Genomic DNA, 20,301 nt, shown 5'->3' with positions numbered 1-20,301 from the left:
AGCCACAACAAAAATCACCACAAAATATTGGAAATGCTCCTTTTATGGCCATTATAGAGGGTGTGTTAAAGCTAATGACTTTATACTAGAGGTAATGGTCTAACAAAATCCACTGTAGCACCCATTTGTTAAAAAAACAAACAAACAAAAAAACACTTTAACTGCATCACTTTTTTAATTATTTATATAGCTACGTAAATTTAAAGTGTCATTTAAAAAGCCTGGTTCAGTAAAAGCTGTTTAAAATTTGGATTTTGTTATACCATTACCTCTACTACAAAGCACAAACTTTAATTTTAAAGCATCCTGTAAGTGGCCAAGAAATGTCACTGTAAAATGAATTCAACAGTAATAATGTGCAAAGTTCAAGGGTCCATAAAAAAACATTGGTATGGTAAAAACTGTTCAAAATGTGAATTTCTTTAGTCCATTTACAGTAGTATAAAGCCTGCATGTTAACTTTAACACCATCTATGGTGGATGAGAAACGGCACCACAAAATGAGCTTATTGCGCAACAGACAGCTCTGTATGCATTGGCCCACATTGGAAATTCGAGGGTTCATTAAAAATTGTCTAGTACAGTAAAAATGGCAGGGGAAGAAAAAAATAATAAAAAAAAAAATCACCAAATGTATGGAATTCCATAGCTGCCAAAATAATAAATAAATAAATACATAAATAAAGATACAAAGAAATATATTTTTTAAAAACATGCATAAATATGTAAGTAAATATACAAAGAAATGTAAAAATTCCACATTTATTCATTATACACATTTATTTCATTTCTTTTTCTGTATGCTAAGAGGGCCGTGTTTCACCTCAGACATTGCAATCGAGCTCAGAGTGGAAATGCTGAAGCTTTAAGGGCCACGGTGACACTTTGTGGTGTGACCAAACGAAATGCAAGAGGTGTGCTGGCATGCCTTTGCAAGACACACGAGAAATTAATGGATGGGCAATATATACAAAATCTTATATCAGGGTTTAAGTCATTTAACATCATACTAACTATATATACGGTTACCATTCATACTGTTTATTCCGGACGTGGCCGTAAAACATTGTCCGGTTGGGACTTCTATAACGTCTTGGCACACATGAACAAAAACCACTTCAACAGATCTGATAACTAGGGGTGTAACGACACACTCGTGTCACGATTCAATACTATCACGATACTAATCTCTTGATACGATAATAATCGCAATATTTTAAGTCAAAATAAAGAGATTTTTTTAATTATTACTTTTTTATTATTATTGAAATAATATTATTGTTATTATATTATCACACAAATATTGCATTACTATACATTTTATTTAACATTATATATAGTAGTTTAATGTAGTAATGTCACTGAACAGTTCCTGGCGACGCGCACAAAGACTCCCAGTGCCCGCTGTTCTGCCTCTCCTGCTATTAATGCACTATACATACAAGAATAAACCATTTGAATATTCATACTACTAAAACTAAATGGGATATGGTGATTTAAATGACGTTTGCGCCTTCACTTTGAGCAGCCGTTGCGGCAGCGCATGCGCTTCAGATGATCAATGCAATTAATCACAGTTCTAATCGCAAAAAAGCGTCTCAAAATGATTATTTCCAAACTGTAAACGGTTAGTTCTGCATTTACTCACTCATGTTGTTTTCTTGCATCACGCAAGCATTTTGAAAGTTTGTATTTACTACAGTATGCGCGTCGTTGTAAATCTGTTCATCATATAAAGCCATTGCATCTCTTCAGAAGACTTGGATTTGGATTTGACCACTCGATTTATTCTTTTTACGATGCCTTTATGACATTTTGTGGATCTTTTAAGTCTCAGAGAAATTGAATTTAAATGGAGGTAGGCCTACAGAAATCTTTCTCTAGTTTCTTGAAAAATAACTTCATTAGTGTTTTGAAGTTAAATAAAAATCGTATAGGTTTGAAACAACATGAGGGTGAGAACATGACAATTTACGTTTTTGAGTGAATTATACCTTATTCTATAGCGTAAGCTGAGCATTGGATAAAACTAACTCTATAATCGCAAATCATATAGTTTACATAAACGATACATATTGTCACATTTTGATATCGCGATATCTGAATTTACAATGTATTGTTACATCCCTACTGATAACAGATGTTTTGAAACCGAAGCACGTGAAATTATCCACTATTAATCACATTTAATATAAAGGTGTTGGAAGGGATGATAAGAGCTTGCATTTATTGTCAATGAAACTCACACACTTGCTCAGAACGCGGAAAGGAACCAATGGTAAATTGAAAATTGATCAATGCTTGACTTGAAGATAGTTAACACCACATCAGCTACGTAAATTCATTAACTAACCATTCAGAAACATCCTGTTGCATTCTACAGGTTGTCACTTCTTTGTGAGTCTCTGCTAGGGCTGGACGATATGGCCAAAGTTTATATCACAATATATTTCTGCATTTCGGACGATACAATATAATTCCGATATCGATATGGACTATATAAAAGCCTCAGAAAAACTGCCAAGAACACCCACAAAGGATATCTGTACCTACAAACTCTGACTCTCGCTCACTTTATTAATCTCTTTCTGAAAGGCGTCCAGGAGCACCAGCTTATTTGCACGTTTTTGCTCACTCTCAAAAAGTGAACATTTTAACATGCTATTAATAAAAAATATCGGTGGGGTATTTTGATACACACTCACCTACAGACTCTGGGGATATCAGACTTAGCCTATTTTACATCTTGTACAAAGGGGCATAATAGGACTCCTTTAGAATATAACGCATTTTCCAAAGATGATGCTTAGATACTGATTAAGCACAAGTCAACAATTGGAATTATTCAGAATTAAATCAAACAAAATGTGTCTATGTAAACACACTAGACACATATCACGCCATTCATTGTAGATAATTACACAGAAGCTAACTGCATTTTTTATGTAAAGTCAAAAAACAATGTTGACAGCAACAGAAACAAACTTTTCCTCTAAGAAGTGATATTTCCCCTATATAGCTATTGATTTAAAGGGGCAATTTTTTTTTTCAAACCTTATTATACATATGCATGTTTATGTCATATGGGTCAAGTTCCATATTTCAAACGATAAATTCAGTTAGAATAATAAGGCACAATAGAGCTGCACACAGTACAATAAAATCAGTATCAACAAAAGCCATCTTTGCACTGCAGATGTGGGACATACTCTGAAGTGGCATTAGGTATTTTTACACACACCGTTTTATGCAGAGGAGGCATGAATGCATTTACACTGCAATTACAATTGCATAAATTAAAGCAGACGGATACATATCGCCATCGGAGAGAAGAGAGAAAGTGAGAACACGCAGCTGGTATCGTGTATCGATCCTGCAGAAAAGGAGTATTGACCATTTCGGATATTTCAAAATCCATATATCGAAATATCAATATTTTTGACAACACTAGTCCACACACCGCTTGCATTTTTTTTTTTTGGTCACACCACAAGGTTTCCCTTTGGCCTCAGTGTCCCCTTGCCACTCTGAGCTCGATTGCTTTGTTTGAGGTATAAAACGCCCCCATATGGACAAAGAAATGTAGGAATAAATGAATTGTGAAAATAAATTAATGTGGAAAAATACAATTATACACAAGATAATAAAAGTATCTATACTTATTTGTTTGTTTGTTTTTTACATTTCTTTGTCCTGGGACCCAGAGAAAAAAAAAAGTGTTTTGAATTTAGTATTTTTTCATGTCGTTATTACATTGTTTAGGGATGTCCAACCCTGGTCCTGGAGAGCTACCACCCTGCAGATTTTAGCTCCAACCTCAATCAAACACACCTGAACTAGCTAATCATGGGCTGTTTCCGAAATCGCCCCCTATACCCTCATTCACTATTCCCTACATTAGTCCAATGATATAGTCCACTTCGAAAACGAGTGAGTGATTTCGGACACTAAGTGCGCCGGAAAGGCTACCGTTTTTGCAGTTTGTGCTTGCTGTTTGGCAGCTCCAGTAATAATGAAAAGATTTATCCTGAACTCTGCTACGGAAACTAGCATGTAACCTTAATCAAACAATATAATAATCATCTTAAAAAGGATCATTTATACCTGTATGCATGATATTGGGCTGGACCAGTGCGGTTCGGAAGATGGATGGATGATTGATTCAGCTGTGGGCACTATTTGAGGGAACAGCCATTTAGTGGTGTCCGAAACCATAGTGGACGTTATTAAGTGCACTCATTCAATCCCACAATGCGCACCACAATAACGAGTTTGCAACCGATGTATGCTCGACGGCTAGAGAATACCCATAATGCACTGTGAGAGTCGCGCCGTGCATTGAATGAATTCCCGCGTTTCGCCAGGAGATGGCATCGTCTCACACACTTTTTAAGACCAATGATATTGGGCCCACTCACTTGTATCGTCTTTGAGCATGTCTGTTTACACACCCTGATAAACACTGATTAAACGCGTTAGAAGCTTTATTTTCACTTTTCTAATATTTTCTTCATATTCATAGAAAATAAATTCCTTTCCGATCTGATATATGATGGAAAAAAGGATCAGTGCGAGTTTGGCAAAAGGCGGATTCGAACCTCTGATCAATTTACGTCAAATCTTAACGCCATGCGTCTTAGCCCTACACTATTGCTGCTGATGAAGATTGTGTATTCCGTAGGTGTGTCTTCCTCAACCAGACGTTTAAACAAGCCGATATATTTAAATATATTTTAATGTAAATTGCTTCTACTCCAGTAAAATGTTTCTGTTAAAGGACCCACCGACATTTTTTTTTTGCTTCTGACGCCCATAATATAAATAGTAGCCTACTATAAAGTATGAAATATATAGGCCTACTATACTATATATATATTATACTATATACATATTATTGTTATTTTTTTAATTAAATGCTTATTAGTTACTTTATTATTCCCCTTTCCAAGTAAGTTCAGTGCCACACAAGTAAAGAGTTATAGGGTTAACTTTAAGCTTGTTGGCTCGTTTTTGGAGTAGTGGAGTAATGGAGATTGAGGGTAAATAGGGCGAATCGGACAGCGATAAGTTCATTCATTCAGGGCGCGGCTCTCACAGTGCGTTGAGCGTACACTAGGGATGTGACGGTGAGGAAATTTTCCCACCGGTTAATTGATGTGTGACAACACCGGTAATACCGGTATCACCGGCGGAGGCTTTTAAATCACTAATTCTATCTAACCGAAAGTAACATGCACACGACCGCTCTGAACTGAAAACGCGCCAGTGTTGCGTATTCACACACCGTGAATGACAGCTCGTCTGTAAATGCGCGCTCTGTGAGGCCATGGGTGCGTCTCAATCAGTTCCCTAGTTCAGTAGTCAGGGCACTGATCAAGCATTGATCAGTCTATGATTGAGATGCACGCCATGAATGAATAACAGTTCGTCTGTAAAGCCTCGTTTATACTCGACCAGGGTTTCCGTTGTCCGGTAATTACCGGACATTGGCCGGGAAAAAAATTAAATGTCCGAAAAAATTAAATCTTTTCGGTCAAATTGTCAGATTAAAATTTCAGATTAAAATCTGACAAATAGCTCTCCAAATCTGACAAATAGCTCTCCAAGAATATGCAGAACCAGCGATCAGAAGGATTGTTTGCCATTTTACAAGCCTTGAGTCTGCGGACACCGCTCCTCTTATCGATACCGTAAGCCTGCGACGTGATGCCCTCGCTGTCATGACAGCGCTCCGTGGCTATGGAGGATTGCATTTCTCCACAGCCTGCGAAGTCCTATGTGATTTCAGCGAAATGTATCCAGAGTGGACCAAGCTCGCCAAGATAGCCTGTGTAATCCCTGTCTCGAGTGTTCCTGCAGAGAGGGGGTTCTCACTGCAGAATCGGATCAAGACGAAGCAGCGAAGTCGCCTTGCGGAGAACAAGGTTACGCGGCTTATGCGCATTGCAAGTTGTGGAGAGACACTGCGACTTTTGATTTTAAGTCGGCAGCTGCACAATTCAGCACTGCAAAAAAGCGTAAAAAGTAGCCAAAAATGACGCGAGACAATGTTATAGGCCTAGTCATTTGTTTGTTCAAGTTCATTTGACAAGGAGTCATTTACACGGTGGCTAATTTAAATGTTACCAACTAAATGAGACATACTGAGTTTATAATTAAATTTGCTTGAGTAAAAACAATGCTATATTCGGATATTTTATGTGGGGAAGGGGGGTTGGTTTGTTAAACTATGAAATGTGAAACCATAGTAAAAAAAAATTGGTTGATTGACGCCAATCAGACGTTCATGTTTTTTTTCCCGTCTATTTAAAAGTTAGGCTAATAAACATGTTGCATATACGGCCTGATTATGTCATTTTTTTAAGTTACATAAACTGCTTTCAGTTTTCCTCAACTTGAATAATTAAGAGGCGATATTTGACCGGCATATCATCAAAATGTCCGGAAAACGAAACCTCTGCCGGTCACTTTGACCGGCACCATTTTTTTCTAGCGGAAACTCTGTACTCGACGCGCCCGCACGAGCGCGAGGGTGCGCGCGGCAAAAATAAATGCGCGCAGTCAGCGTAGCGGAGGCTCGCACTGCGGAGCCAGGCGAAAGTAAACAATGCGCTCTCTGTGCGGCCGTGCACATTTAACTTTCGGTTTTGAATTAGCGCCAATTCGGCTGCGGGTTGCTTGAATTATAGGTTCATTAGTCTATTATTTTTAATGAAAAACACAACAACAAAACAAATGACAAACTCCCTTAAATAGGCGCTTTTACGTTTCGCTTTGAAACCAAATCTTCCGCGATCATCTCAGTCAGCTCCTCACTCTTAAATCTGATGAATGACTCCTGCCGCTGCCGAGACTCACGGTCGGATCCTGCTTTATTAAGCAGATACGTTCAGTTTTTATTTGTATTGTCTGTTCTCTAACTGAACTAAATTATTTTATTACTATAAAAAAATCAAAAAGACGGTGGGCGGTGCCACGGTGGGCAAGTGATGTAACCGGTGTTGAGTCTGGACACCGGTAACACCGGCAACACCGACTATCGTAGCAAGCCTAGCGTACACCGTCTGGTTGAGTGAGAGAACGATTCAAAAGCATAAGGAGTTGTTTCTCGTTTGCTCTCGAAATGCTCTCGCGGGACTTTGCTGTCATACGCCGATCGGGCATCGAACAAGCATATTCTCCAGCGCGTACATCTACTGTACACTCGTTATTGCGGTGCATGGTGGGATTGAATGAGTGCACTCAAAAACATCCACTATTGTTTCGGACACCACTACAAATGGATGTTCACTCAAATAGTGCCCTATTTAAGGGTAAAGGGGGCGATTTCGAACACAGCCATGGTGTTCAGGGTGCTAGATAATTACAGACAGGTGTGTTGAAGCAGGGTTGGAACTGAAATCTGCAGGACGGTAGCTCTCCAAGAGCAAATGGAAAAAAACATTTTTGAAAAATGATATTTTATTCATATGTTATGATATGTACCAGGACTCAGTTGTTTAAAAAATAAAATGACATGAAATTGCATGTATAGGCAAAAACAATGGGATTTATTTTTAATTCACCAATCAATTTTTAGGTTTCAGGATTTTTTTTAAACAAACTTTGTTTAAAGATGATTCTGAACTGCTATGAAAGATATAACGGAATGCATTGATAAACCATTTTACCTTATGAAATATGCGGGTAAAATGGCCATACATGGATTTTCCCATTCAACACAATGAATCTATACACTGCATCTAATTTGCATATTAATGTGTTCTTGGTGCAACATGTAATGAAAATAGAAGTGTAATAATGGGAGTAATAATTGGCAACATTTTCATAATAATATCTAATATTTCATAAGAATATTGATATGTAATTTCTTTCCCTATTCACTTGTTATGTCTCCAAAATGCCTGATAAACATGATTTAAATTCCTGGCGTCCACTACAGTGGACATTTATGAAATTTAAATTATAATTAAAAAATATTATCATATTTCCATAAGAGTGCTAAACATTAATGTCAGCCATTTTAAGGACCAAGAAGTTGTCCTGGTGAAACCTCCAAACATTAGTATCTCTGCAGAGCCCTGAATGTGCTCTTTACAGGACATACAGACTGTGACATGTATGATGTCAGAGAAATTCCCTAAAATATAACGTCCACTACAGTGGACAAAAGTCTATTCGTGGGTCCCAGGAGGATATTTATGTATGCGTTTATTATTTTGGCAGCTTTGGAATTCTATACACATGCAGATGTGCAAAGCTTGTCACATAAACAAAAAGACTTGAGGCTGTAAAGGTGCTTTATACGGAGTTAAGGGTTTGAATACTTATGCAATGAACTCATTTAAGTTTTTCCTTTTTAAGACATTTGCAGAGTTGTCGTAAATCCGCTTTGCCATTACGGTGTGTATAGAGTGTAGATTGATGTGAGAGAAAAGTCATTTAAAATAGTTTAGCATATCAAATAAATGGTATGAATACTTTCACAAGACAATGAATATATAATGGGGAGAATTGGGGAAAGACCTGGCAACCTACCCCGGAAAAATCATTAAAAGGAAAATTCATAGTCAGTCTCTCGCTTATGGCAGGAGATGACCATAGAATCACCAAGAGTCAGACTGGAATGGTTAATGAGATGAATTTATGCAATAAAATGTGTACCGATATAGCTTGAATCATTACACACCATTTTGTTACAGATTGCTGATTCTGAAGTGCTACAGATGCCCAAAAATGCTGCTGAATTGGAAACAAAATGCAGTTGAAGCTGAACGCCCTCATTCTGCCCTAAAACATACATTGCAGATTCAAAACACGTCTATGACATCCAAACACCCCATCCTGCCAAAAAGTGCAGCTGACAACAAAACAACCCCCTTTTAAAACACTCTTAAAATGTAGCTGTGCCAAAGTGCCACATTCTGCCAAACAAAAATGCTGCTGGCACCAAACACCTCTTTATCGCTCCAAATCTTTCGAAACGTGCCTATGACACCTGAGATGTAACTGACCCGGACAGCTCATTCTGCCCCAAAATGCACCCTTTTGTCGGCCAAAAAGTTGCTGACTCGAATGGTGCTATGGCACCTAAAATGCAGCTGACCCAGAACTCCTCTATTCTGAAAGGTGGTGACGCCTAAAAGAGCTGCTGCCTCGGAAAGCGCCAAAACGCCGTCTAGGAAGGCACCTCATCAGCTTTTGAAACACGACCTGCCCTGACCTGATAGGGGACAGATTAGCAGTTTGCTAATAAGCCACAACAGTTGTCTAGTGTGGTGAAGAAGAGAAACTAGCCAGTCACAATAACTTATGTGATACTTTTTCGCACAAATACCACGCACGTCCACTTTGGAACCCCGGGCTAAGCAAATATGAGCCCTTAAACAGGTGTTGTGTTACAGCTAGGCTCAGATTAGCCGGCTAACGTGCTAAATACTCACATTTGCGCATCCACTTTGTCCAGTATCGCACGATCACGCTGTGGTATTTCTTGTTCTCGATGCACCAGGAGGATAGTCCTTGAATGGATTCCATGGTGTTGGATACAGTCTGAAAGCGACGGTCCAAAGTGGACTCTAAGCGCGGCGATGAGCCACTATTGTGGCCGCTAACGCCAGCACTTCCAGCCGCCATTTTCCAGGTCTTCTGGTCGCGGACTCGCGATGCTGCCGCTTACAGGTTCATGTGTGGATACTGCATGGACTCCATTATCACCAATATATTACAATAACAATACTTGACATGTACAGTTGATCCCGGTTGATACTCTTACTTTTCTCTTTCTTTTTTTATTTTTTTCCTTTCTTTCTTTCTTTCTTTTTCTTTTTCTTTCTTTCTTTCTCTTTCTTTCTTTCTTTCAAAACTTTTTCCTCCTTTGTTCACGGTCTGAAATCACAATGTCAAGGAGAATGTCTTTATACATCACATGGTGTCGAAATAAAAAAATTGTATCCTCGTGGAATCACCTTGAAACATAAATATGAATATTTCATATTGCTCAGATATAAAACAAGCAGATATCCAGCAGGGGTCAGTCATGTTCAGATAGAACAATCGAGAAATGTAGAGCAGAGAGCTGTTGGTGTATCTGTTATCCTATTGACATGTAGCTATGTTACTAATACGTATATATTTATTTAAATATATTTGAATACGTAATAATATGCGTGTATAATTATTATACATTAGCTACTAATGTATAATACAAATATTACGTATTCACATATAATTTAAATAAATATATATCCATCCATCTTCAACCGCTTATCCAGGGTCGGGGTAGAGAATATTTAAAATATATATTTAAAACAATTATATTATTATTATCATTATTTATTTTTAAAAAGACCTTTGAACCTTTATTTAAAAAAACTATTTGAAATAAATGCTCTTCTTTTTAACTTTAAATGAATAAAAATCAAAGAATCCAGAAAAAAATGTATCCGTTTCCACAAATATATTAAGTTTTCCACCTTGATATACAAATGTTTCTTGAGCAGCAAATCAGCATATTAAAATGATTTCCGCAGGATCATGCGACTCTGAAGACTGGAGTGATGATGCTGAAAATTCAGCCGTGTCATCACAGGAATAAATTACAATGTAAAATAGATTCATATTCAAATTAAAATAAGAAATACATTTTAAAATGTAATATTTCAAAATATTACTTTTCTAACTGTAAAAAAAAACATGCGGCTTTGGTGAGCATAAGAGATTTCTTTGAAAAATATAAAATAAAAGACCTTCCTGGCCCCAATCTTTTTAAAGTTATAGTGTACATTTAAAATATATTTCCAATTGTATTTAGTTTTTTTGCTGTATAGGCTATACCATAATTAAGGTTTTAAAAGAAAGAGATTGCAGATAACCATATAAGAAACTTTGAAACATTTAATGATATCAAAAAGTAGAACATGTTGAAAAACTTTTCAGCAACCTTGACAAAAAACGTTGATACAATAACAGACTTACAAAAGAAAATGGGTTTGAACAATGAATAGAAAAAAAAGAACAGTGCTAAAATTGATGACTTTCTGAACAAATAAAAAAAACTTCCTCAAAATGCTATACCCCCACAATCACATGAAACGGTTAATCGATACATTTTCATATGCACTTTTCCCTTATAGTATGATCTCCTTATGATGGCAACAATATACTCGTACATTTTCACGATACTCGTACAGCTGCACAAGGACGTGACAACATGCGTTTCAGTCAACAAAAGTTCTTCTCATGCCTCATGAAGCTCAGACCAAATACTGCATCTATCATTTCAAATATATTCTACAAATAGCTAAATAAGAGTCTTATCTTCCTCAGTGTGATCTTTACAGTGTGGGACACTCCACATAATCATATGTTTTAGAGAATGGTTAATAATTGCAATGCTGATACTAACAAAAACCAATTCTAAATGGAAAAAGACTTTTCAGGGGAGTAAAAGGAAACAACTTAGATTTCTGTGACAAAATTAACTTTTACAACATGGAAGCAGAACAACATAAATGTGCAAACTGTGTTTGGCAAGAACATTTCCAATAAATGACCATTTGCTCACCAGATTATAGAATAACACTTCATGATGCATCCCATCCGTTGTTAATAAAAATACAACACTGAGCTATGATAATGACCCATGGCCCACATGTATGGACTCTTAAGGGTCATTTTAAGGCTGCTTATAAGAATTATATGTTCAAGTAATGAAGTAATAAATAAAACTGCCTCAAAATATCCTCCACATGCATTTCTATTCCATTCGTTGCTCAAAGTGGTTATCAATTCAAGTCAAAGGACATTAAGGTAGATTTTATGGACGTTTTATCAGACTATTCGTCTGCAATTATCTAGCTTCCTGTTGCCATGTTCATAAATATTGTTGGAAGCCTGTGTTATCATGAAAGGCAGTGCAGTAGAGTGTTTGATAGCTGTGCATGTTTCACCGGTTGACCATATGGCTCAAGCACGTATTTTAAGACACATCTCTGACCTCCTCGGACTTTAGAAATGTATAATCTAGAACCTTATAATAAAAAAATCTTATGCCATATTGTACATATGATAACTTCTGTGTTGTACATATATGTGTGGCAGAATGTAAAGTCTGACAAACTGAACAACATTTTTCACTTTGTGAAAAACAACAAGTTCCCAATATCAACAGGCTGGAAAAAAAACAGCTATTTCAGCCATTTCTTTAAACGTGAGAAACTTCAAAACGTTATGTGTTTAACATCTCTGTGCAATGTTTACTATTAACCTGTTTTTCTGGCCCTTCTTCTTTTACACATTGCAAATCTTTCCCACTTATCATCAAGTCTGCTGGTGGGACAGAAGTAGGAGTTGTGGAGGACACTGAACAATCCTGCATGCCCAAGATGCTGCCATCTGTGGCTGGTGGTGGTATTACAAGCGGAGGCGGTCTTCTTGTTGCTGTCACAGGGGTTTTAATTAAGGAGTTTGTCTTTTGCAGAACTAGAAGATGGCTGATGTGTTTGGGTTCAGATGTAATAAGATTTTGATTTGTACAGATTGCACTGTCTTCTTCGAGTTCGCTAGATGTGGTTTCAGAGCAGCTGAGCCATGAGCTAGTATCGTTGGGGCTCGGTCCTCGATCGTCCTGTAGAAAGCGTTTGCTACTTGAGGAACTTTGCGAGTCAGAGTCTGACCAACTTAATCTGCGTTTCTGAAAGAAAAAGGGTTTTGATGTTAACGAAAGAGGCAGTAGTAAACCATTCAAGATTGTTGTAGACTGTAAAGGCGCTGATATATACCCATATAACACGATTGCTTTATAAGACGATTTAATTTATGCTTTTATTCACATATAAACTTTGCTCAGCGAACATAAACATTGGTTCTTGAGGAAGCTCAAACATGCTGCACAACACGAGAATGAACCTCATTGGTTCTTGCTGAAGCTCAAACGTGCTGCGTTACACACGCTTGAGCGAACATGTTTGGGCTTACGTTTACCACAACTGATGTGAGTTGATCAATATTTATATGTGAATAAAAGCATAAATTAAATCTGTTCATCATAAAGCGATTGTGTCTCTTCAGAAAATTTTGACTAAACCACTTCATTCATATGGATTAGTTTTACAATTTTTTAAGAACTTTTTGAAGCGTCAAAGTGGTAGTTGTGTGGACTGTCAATGGAGGGACAGAAATCTCTCAGATTTCATTGAAATATCTTAATTTGTGTTCCGAAGTCATAATCGCGATAACATTTTGGGTGAACTAACCTAACCCTTTAAGTGGAAAGACTTTTGTCTCAATACTGTTTTTTAAAGCACTTCTATCTGCTTACCTTCACGGGAATATGTAACTGGTCTTGATTCCAGCGTGGAGGCAGACTAGCCATAAAATTGTGGAATGAGGGGGTGCCATCGCGATGCTGAGGCCTCACCAGAGGGAACCAGGCCTTTAACATCATCTCCAGCTGCAGAAGAGTGCCCATATACTTCTCTCTATGGAGGTAGAGCAGAAAAATATGATTTAATAAAAGGCAGATTGAATGAAATGCATTCAATCTGATGCAGAGAAATGCATCAAGTTCAATAGAATAAAGTAACATACCCAAGGTCGGGTTTTTGTAAAACACCCACAATCCTCCGCAGTCTATCCATGGCAACACTCTGCTGAAATGTGCTCAAACCTGCCAAAAAGAAACAAATTAATAAATAAAATAGATCTAAAATTACATAAGGTGTGGACAGGCACTAACATTCACATGTTTGGGGTTGGAAAGATTTTTTTATGTTTTTGACTGTATTTGAAATCAAAACTATAGTAAAACTGTAATAGAAAACAATTATTTGAAGTTGTAATAATATTTTATATTTTAATACATGTTGAAAACAGCCAGCTGTGTTGTTTAATATTTTGGTGGAAACCTTGCTACATTTTCTCAGGATTCTTTGATGAATAGAAAATGTAAAAGTCTTAATCTTTAGTAACATGATACATATCTTTACTGTCACTTTGTATCAATTCAATGCAATCTTGATGAATAAAAGTATTTTTTTTTTTTTTTTTAAGTAATCTTACTGGCCCCACTTTTGAAAGGTAGTGTATATAAATAAAAAATCCTGCATTACCTTTATCATATCGACCTGTTTTCAACCCATTCAACAGCTCCAACAGGGGCCTGATGTACCCATGCAGCTCTGAACACTGTAAAAGAAATTATAATGACATTTATTTACCAATAAAAGCATCATAGAAACATTTAATAACGGCAGAGTCTTGGAGGCTTAAGCAAATGTAAAGGACTCATATAATGAGGAATCAATCTTTCCTTGGTCGTTTGAAATAAAAGAGCTTGATGTTCTATGAAAACACACTGTAACATTTAGAAGTCAAAATCTGTATTAAAAACAAGCTGAAAATATAGCTGCAAGCAGCAATTAAGGGGCCAAGCACGTAAGTCATGCCAGGTGGCTGGGAGCATCAGACCAACTGCAACAATGATTAATTAAAGACATATTAAGTTGATTTTAGGCAAAATGGCTAAAATCATAAAATACAAATGACTAGTAATGTGATTTAATGGTTTATCACTTTTGACCAACAGCTGGTGCTGTTATCAAATTATTATGATGTGGTCAGTGTGACAATGACATACAGGGCCCTATTTTACGATCGGAGTGCATGGCGCAGGTGCACTTAGGGTAGTTTAACGGCGGAAAAAACGGTTGGCGCGCTAGGCATATATCAGGCATAATTTTGTATCTAGCCCTTATGGTTCAAAATGTATTAGCAAAAACACAAGTGCAACTTTGGACAGTTGGTGGTGCAAGAAGGATTGAGTTAAAGACACCAAAATTGCTGTGGTTAATGTTCATTAATGTCCTCTATCGGTGTGCCAAATTTCATAACTTTGATACGGTTCTATGGACTGCCATAGACTTCAAAAGTGGAAGAAGAAGAACGCCAACTGATACAGTTGTTGACCTGTAGTGCTTGGCCTCTAACTAACATATACAATAGGCGTCATCACAAAATGAGTCATTCTGAATTTCCAAACCTTTGTGTTATTAAAAAGTAGCACACAGATCAATGCATCAACATGACCACCCACAAGTGTACGTCAATGATACCTACTAGGTGATCAGATACAGCCACGGTAAAAGGACAAGCTGCCATTTATATTTAACAAGGTTCTTGATCGTTTCAATCAGATTTGTTTGTTCGTAACATTTCAGCACATATTGGTTCGTGCATCTGTCACAATGGGATGCAAGGACTTTGCAAAGAGGCTTATATTGAAGGATGGCCCAGTTACTAAACTATATTTGACACGACAGCAACTCAAGCTGATGTGTGAGAGAATGTGCTTAGTAACGGTGTGCATTTCACATTCGAAAGGGGAGCTTAAAGGTACAGCAGCAAAAAAAAAAATACTGTTTACATGTAAGCCTCCCATAAAAAACTACTCGGCTTAAATAAGTGGATCTCAGAGAGGAAAAAATAATGTATAAAATTGAAAATTGGTGCTTTTTTACATTTTCAACTTTCTTTAGTGTATAATGTTGCCGTTTGAGCATGAAAAAGGTCTGCAAAGTTACAAAGCACAAAGTCACTCCAAAGGAAGTTATTCTTTATATCAGAATAAGCACTCCCTGAAACACCTCAAATGTAGTCTTGAGTTTTATGTACACATCACAATATTCCACATTTAAATAATTCCTGCCCAAGGGATATGCAAAAAAGGGGACAAGGCCTGGTTCAGCTGCATTAGTGGTGTGATGAAACTCACTGGAGCTAAACATTGTCTAAGTAAGCATTGTTATCCAACTATGGTTTTGCACGTTCCGTTGAGCAATGTTGGTAATGACAGAAATGACCATAGTTGGTTTTGGAAAACACACCCCTGAGAGGTGCTGCAATAATGTAAAAAATAATGGTGGTTTTTTTTTACATTCAAGCATAAAAACCTATTCTAGTAGGCCCCGAAAACAAAATCAAGACAAAAGGGCATAATAGGTCCCCTTTAAATCGAAAAATACATTTGAATAGACTGACATTTATGCAAAATACAAGAGAAGCAGAATGCATGCAAAAATTACAGGGTAGAGAGATTTTCAGACTTACTTTGCGTGCGAACCTCAGGTCTCCCTCTGTGGGAATCCTTTTACATGCCGCTGCGGTCTGACCGGTGTAAGCTGGAGATGCTGAGGAACATCCAGTTTGACCATTTTCACTCCTCTTGTTCACAAAGGTGAGAGTCGATTTGGAATTTTGAGAGCTCCCACTGGCGAAGGAGAATGGCTTTGGACCAGGCACAACTCCTGCAGCCTTACTCTCAGAGGAGAAGACCTCCGATTCGTCCTCCGTCTGCTCGCTCTCACTGTACAGGAGAGAACTGGGGGTCGAGGAGAGGGAATCTTGCTCTTGCCATTTGGAAGGACTCCCTTGAGACAGCATCACTGAGATGTGAGAAAACAGATATGTGTGAGGAGGCAGATTGTTTAAAGCTGACGAGCGATGGGCTGAAATGAACTGAACTGATCGTAGCAAGCGATTTCTCTCAAGGGAACATGGCAGCTGAAAAGCATGAAGAATGTGAAATATGAGAGCATGTAAACAGAAAGCACACCGATGGGGGAAGGGGCCATTTGACAGAACTGTCACTGGTATGTCTTGGACACTGTGGTTGCAAATCCTTTTTAAAACTGCAAGAATGACTTAGAAGTCATTAAGATTTTTGAAAGAAGCGCCGTATTGCTCACCAAGGCTGCATTTATTTGATCAAAAATACAGTAAAACAATAATATTGTAAAATATTAACATAAAAAAAAATTCTGCATCATTACTCGTCTTCAGTGTCACATGAGCCTTCAGAAATCATTTTAATATGCTGATTTGCTGCTCGATAAACATTTCTTATCAATGTTGAAAACAGTTGTGTAATATTTTTGTAGCAATATTTTACATCCTTTTATAACAATTGTATCCTGATAAACATTGTCAGGTGTGTGTGTGTGTGTGTGTGTGTGTGTGTGTGTGTGTGTGTGTGTGTGTGTGTGTGTGTGTGTGTGTGTGTGTGTGTGTGTGTGTGTGTGTGTGTGTGTGTGTGTGTGTGTGTGTGTGTGTGTGTGTGTGTGTGTGTGTGTGTGTGTGTAGGATAAGCTGAACTACTGGCTTGACTGGACTTGAAGAAAATAATCCTTATTGTTGAGGTCTCCCGACAGACCAAAGAAAAAATGTATAGAAACTTCCCTTTTCTGTAAGTCAAGAAACAAGAGAAGTGCAAGCACCAACCAAACAATTGGGAAAATAAAGCAAGGATGAAAACAAACAAATGCAGGAACACGGAACACGGTCCAAAACAGAAAGAGAGATCAAGGAGATACAATCATTTAAAAAGGAAAAAAAAAAAATCTCAATATCCATGAAGAACAGCAGACCATGTTCCTTTCACTAGGTGAAAGGCCACAATAACACATATGGTCTGTATCTCAAGAGAAAAAAAACATAGGAGTTTTGAAAAGCACATGAATACAATATGTGCATGCTTATAATGCCTATACCCTATAAAGCTATTTAGATGGACAGCTATAAATACGGTGTAGGATTTCAGACTGGGTTGAAAAAAACACTCTCGAGGGCATGTGGCTCATAAAAAAATAAACAGCTAGGCGGTGCCATTAAGACAAATTAACTTTCACCAGATGGACTGGTTTGGTGTTTTAAAAAAAATAAAAAATAAATCTTTATAGAAGACAGACAGACATATAGTCGTTTTGGATAAAAGCTTTTGCTACATGAATAAATGTAAATATTACACATTACACAATGTATGCTGTGTTGACTACGCTCTTGGACCATATGTTGGGTGTGACGCATAACAATCCATAATTTATATGTTAGCTTTTAAGCCAATAATCAGAATTAATTATTCTTCACATTAACATTAAAATAATTTAAAAGTAATAAGACATCAACCACATGTGGAAAAACACAACAGAAAAACATTTTTTTTTAAATTATAAACTTCACATGTTCGGCTAGTATCAGGTTGTAATGAAAACGTAATCTCCTACTTTTAAAATGTATTTTAATCGCAAATATGACATCGTCAGATGTTGACAAACATAGACTGGCAAAACAAAGGGATTATTCAGCTAAGCGTGGCGTAAACACACAACCAAGCGAGATGGCATGCACGTGGAGCATTTCTGGAATATAACAGAGACATTTGTAATCATTTTTAAAATATAAAAATTCAAAACATTTCCTTACCTTAAAAACTGGGTCGTTTCTGGGTCGGTACCACAACAACCTAGCGCCACTGACACGAGCTGACGCGTTATTCGTACGCCTAAAAGTACTTTCAAACACTTTATTGCTTAATAAGATTTTGTGTCGGCGTCTCCGTCGTTCTCACTATTGTCCCTGAGAGAATTTTTGGACTTCTATCCTCTTCCTTTCTCCGCTCACGTGACGTCACGTCACTGTACAGCGAGGGACAACATGTGAACCGCATTCGCTACACGTGCTGGACAAAAGCCAACGCAGGCTGCGCTCCCATTGGCTGACGGATCAAAGGCGAGTCGCTGATTGGACAGAAAGTAGAACCAATCTTTTAATGTCTGAGTCGTGATTGGTCGGCCTCATGTGTTTGCACACCCAACTCTTCGCACGTGGCATTCGAGTGGAAAGGCAGATACTACGGATTGAATCACGTTATTCAGATGGTGCTCGTTGTTCCACATTGGGAAGAGTTTGTACCCGTGACAGTTTGCTTGGAACATAATACATTTACTGACAACGCTTTATTTTAGATGACCCTCAAAATGTTTTAGAAGCAACCAGAGAAACATACTACTCTTAATTATATTATTTAGCTTTATATAATTTAGCTTTATATAACATATTTAAATATAAAAAATTATATATTGTGTTGGTTTTTTTTTAAATCTTCACAAGAGTTGATATTTAGAATAAATTGTTTGTTACTTCAACCAAAATCAATGTTAACTGAAATAAAATAGAATATAAAAATATATATATAAAAAAGCTTAAAATATAAAGAAGCTTTTCCAAGGCAACATTTCTCATTTTCATTTAGTTTAACTTAATGTAGCTACTAAAATAACTAAAACTTAAAGTAAATTCATATATATATATAATAAAAATATAAATTAAAAAAATAAAAACTAATTAAAACACGAGAATTGTATGTCATTAATACTAAAATAACTCTGGTGTCACACGAAAATGCATTTTGCAAGATAAACTAGACTTTAAAAAAAAAAAGTCTAGTTTATAGATTGCATAATCCACTCACTTCGAATTTTTTACATTTCTTTTAGGCTTGGATCATTATCAGTTTGTGTTGAACTTTCCTTTTAGTTGATAGCAGAACTATGAGAGAAGGTCATCTCAGGACAAGTGCCATTGGCTCAGTTTCATTCAAAACAAATGAGCTTATGAGTGCTCCCTGTGGTCAGCGAATTTACCAGGCATTATTATCCACAATGATACATTACATTGCTCTGTATTCTGGGCGTGGCTTGTTTCATGGTTATTATGATCAAAAGGACACTGTCAAGAGTAATTATCAAGTCTTTCAGGGTAGATAAATTGATTATGAGCCAACAACAAATTTCAAGTAAGTGCAATCACTACTGAAGACCTGTTTGAAATAAAATTAGGTACATATTTTTTCATTGTTGATGAATTCTGCATCCAAAATTCACACAAAACCCACTTGGTGAATCTGTAACCCATTGAAGGTCACCGACTTCAGCTTCCCCCAGCTCTGTTGTTGCCCACCTGTAGGTCAGCAATCAATGCACACAACAGAATATAGGTCAAACGTTAACCATGCTCTACATTCTCAAGATCAACTTTCCCTCAGTCACACCAGCAACACCATTTTTGGAGCTAAAACCAAGGACAATGGGATCTCAACCTGCTAATCACGACTCTATGGGAGGCTGGGCACATTAAGGCCCTTATTGCCATGTTAACAGCAGGAGAGACAAACTCATCTGTGGCAGATCAGTACACTTGCATTTGATTAAGTCAAACATATGTTTTTTTGCGGACATCAGTGTAATTTTATTATCTCTGGGATAGTTTTAGTTGTTTATATTTTTTATATTTTCTGTCATTTCAATTATAGTTATAGTTATTTTGCAGTACATTTTATTTTAGTTTTAAGTTGTGTCCCAAATGACGGACTATACACTTATGTCCTTCTGCACTTGACCATATAGTGTATTCATTTTATATGGTTATTTTGTCATTCAACATTCGAGTCTGACATCCACTCCCCTT

At 37.1% G+C, this 20,301-nt stretch overlaps 2 protein-coding genes across 6 annotated transcripts in view; both read right to left on the bottom strand.

The window, feature by feature from the left end:
• The window catches only part of celf3a (cugbp, Elav-like family member 3a), a gene marked incomplete at its 5' end in the record, with an annotated part of 90,660 nt that extends 81,002 nt beyond the window's left edge, over nucleotides 1–9,658 (bottom strand). For 3 of the 4 annotated variants that reach the window (XR_013817473.1, XR_013817474.1, XM_079828802.1), the window contains one exon: nucleotides 9,444–9,658. Coding sequence is in view for 2 of the 4 variants with exons in the window: in XM_079828802.1 (XP_079684928.1) it covers nucleotides 9,444–9,636 (193 nt within the window). The remainder of the gene's footprint in view (nucleotides 1–9,443) is intronic. The other variant, XM_079828803.1, reaches the window with a different exon arrangement.
• A 1,220-nt stretch (nucleotides 9,659–10,878) lies between these two features.
• On the bottom strand, nucleotides 10,879–18,486 carry ciarta (circadian associated repressor of transcription a). Of its 2 annotated transcripts, XM_079829580.1 has the most exons (7): nucleotides 18,259–18,486; nucleotides 16,108–16,442; nucleotides 14,112–14,187; nucleotides 13,591–13,669; nucleotides 13,322–13,481; nucleotides 12,370–12,694; nucleotides 10,879–11,744 (listed from the first exon to the last, which is right to left on the bottom strand). In XM_079829580.1, coding segments are annotated over exons 2-7 (975 nt in total). In that variant the 5' UTR covers nucleotides 16,441–16,442; nucleotides 18,259–18,486; the 3' UTR covers nucleotides 10,879–11,742. The 2 variants fall into 2 exon arrangements, with proteins under 2 accessions (XP_079685706.1, XP_079685705.1); XM_079829579.1 differs by lacking the exon at nucleotides 10,879–11,744 and having other exon boundaries at nucleotides 12,078–12,694.
• Between the last annotated feature and the right edge of the window lie 1,815 nt (nucleotides 18,487–20,301).

This window comes from Gobio gobio (genome assembly GCF_949357685.1).
Source record: "Gobio gobio genome assembly, chromosome: 11".
NCBI lineage: Eukaryota > Metazoa > Chordata > Actinopteri > Cypriniformes > Gobionidae > Gobio > Gobio gobio.
This window is presented reverse-complemented; position numbering and strand designations above follow the sequence as displayed.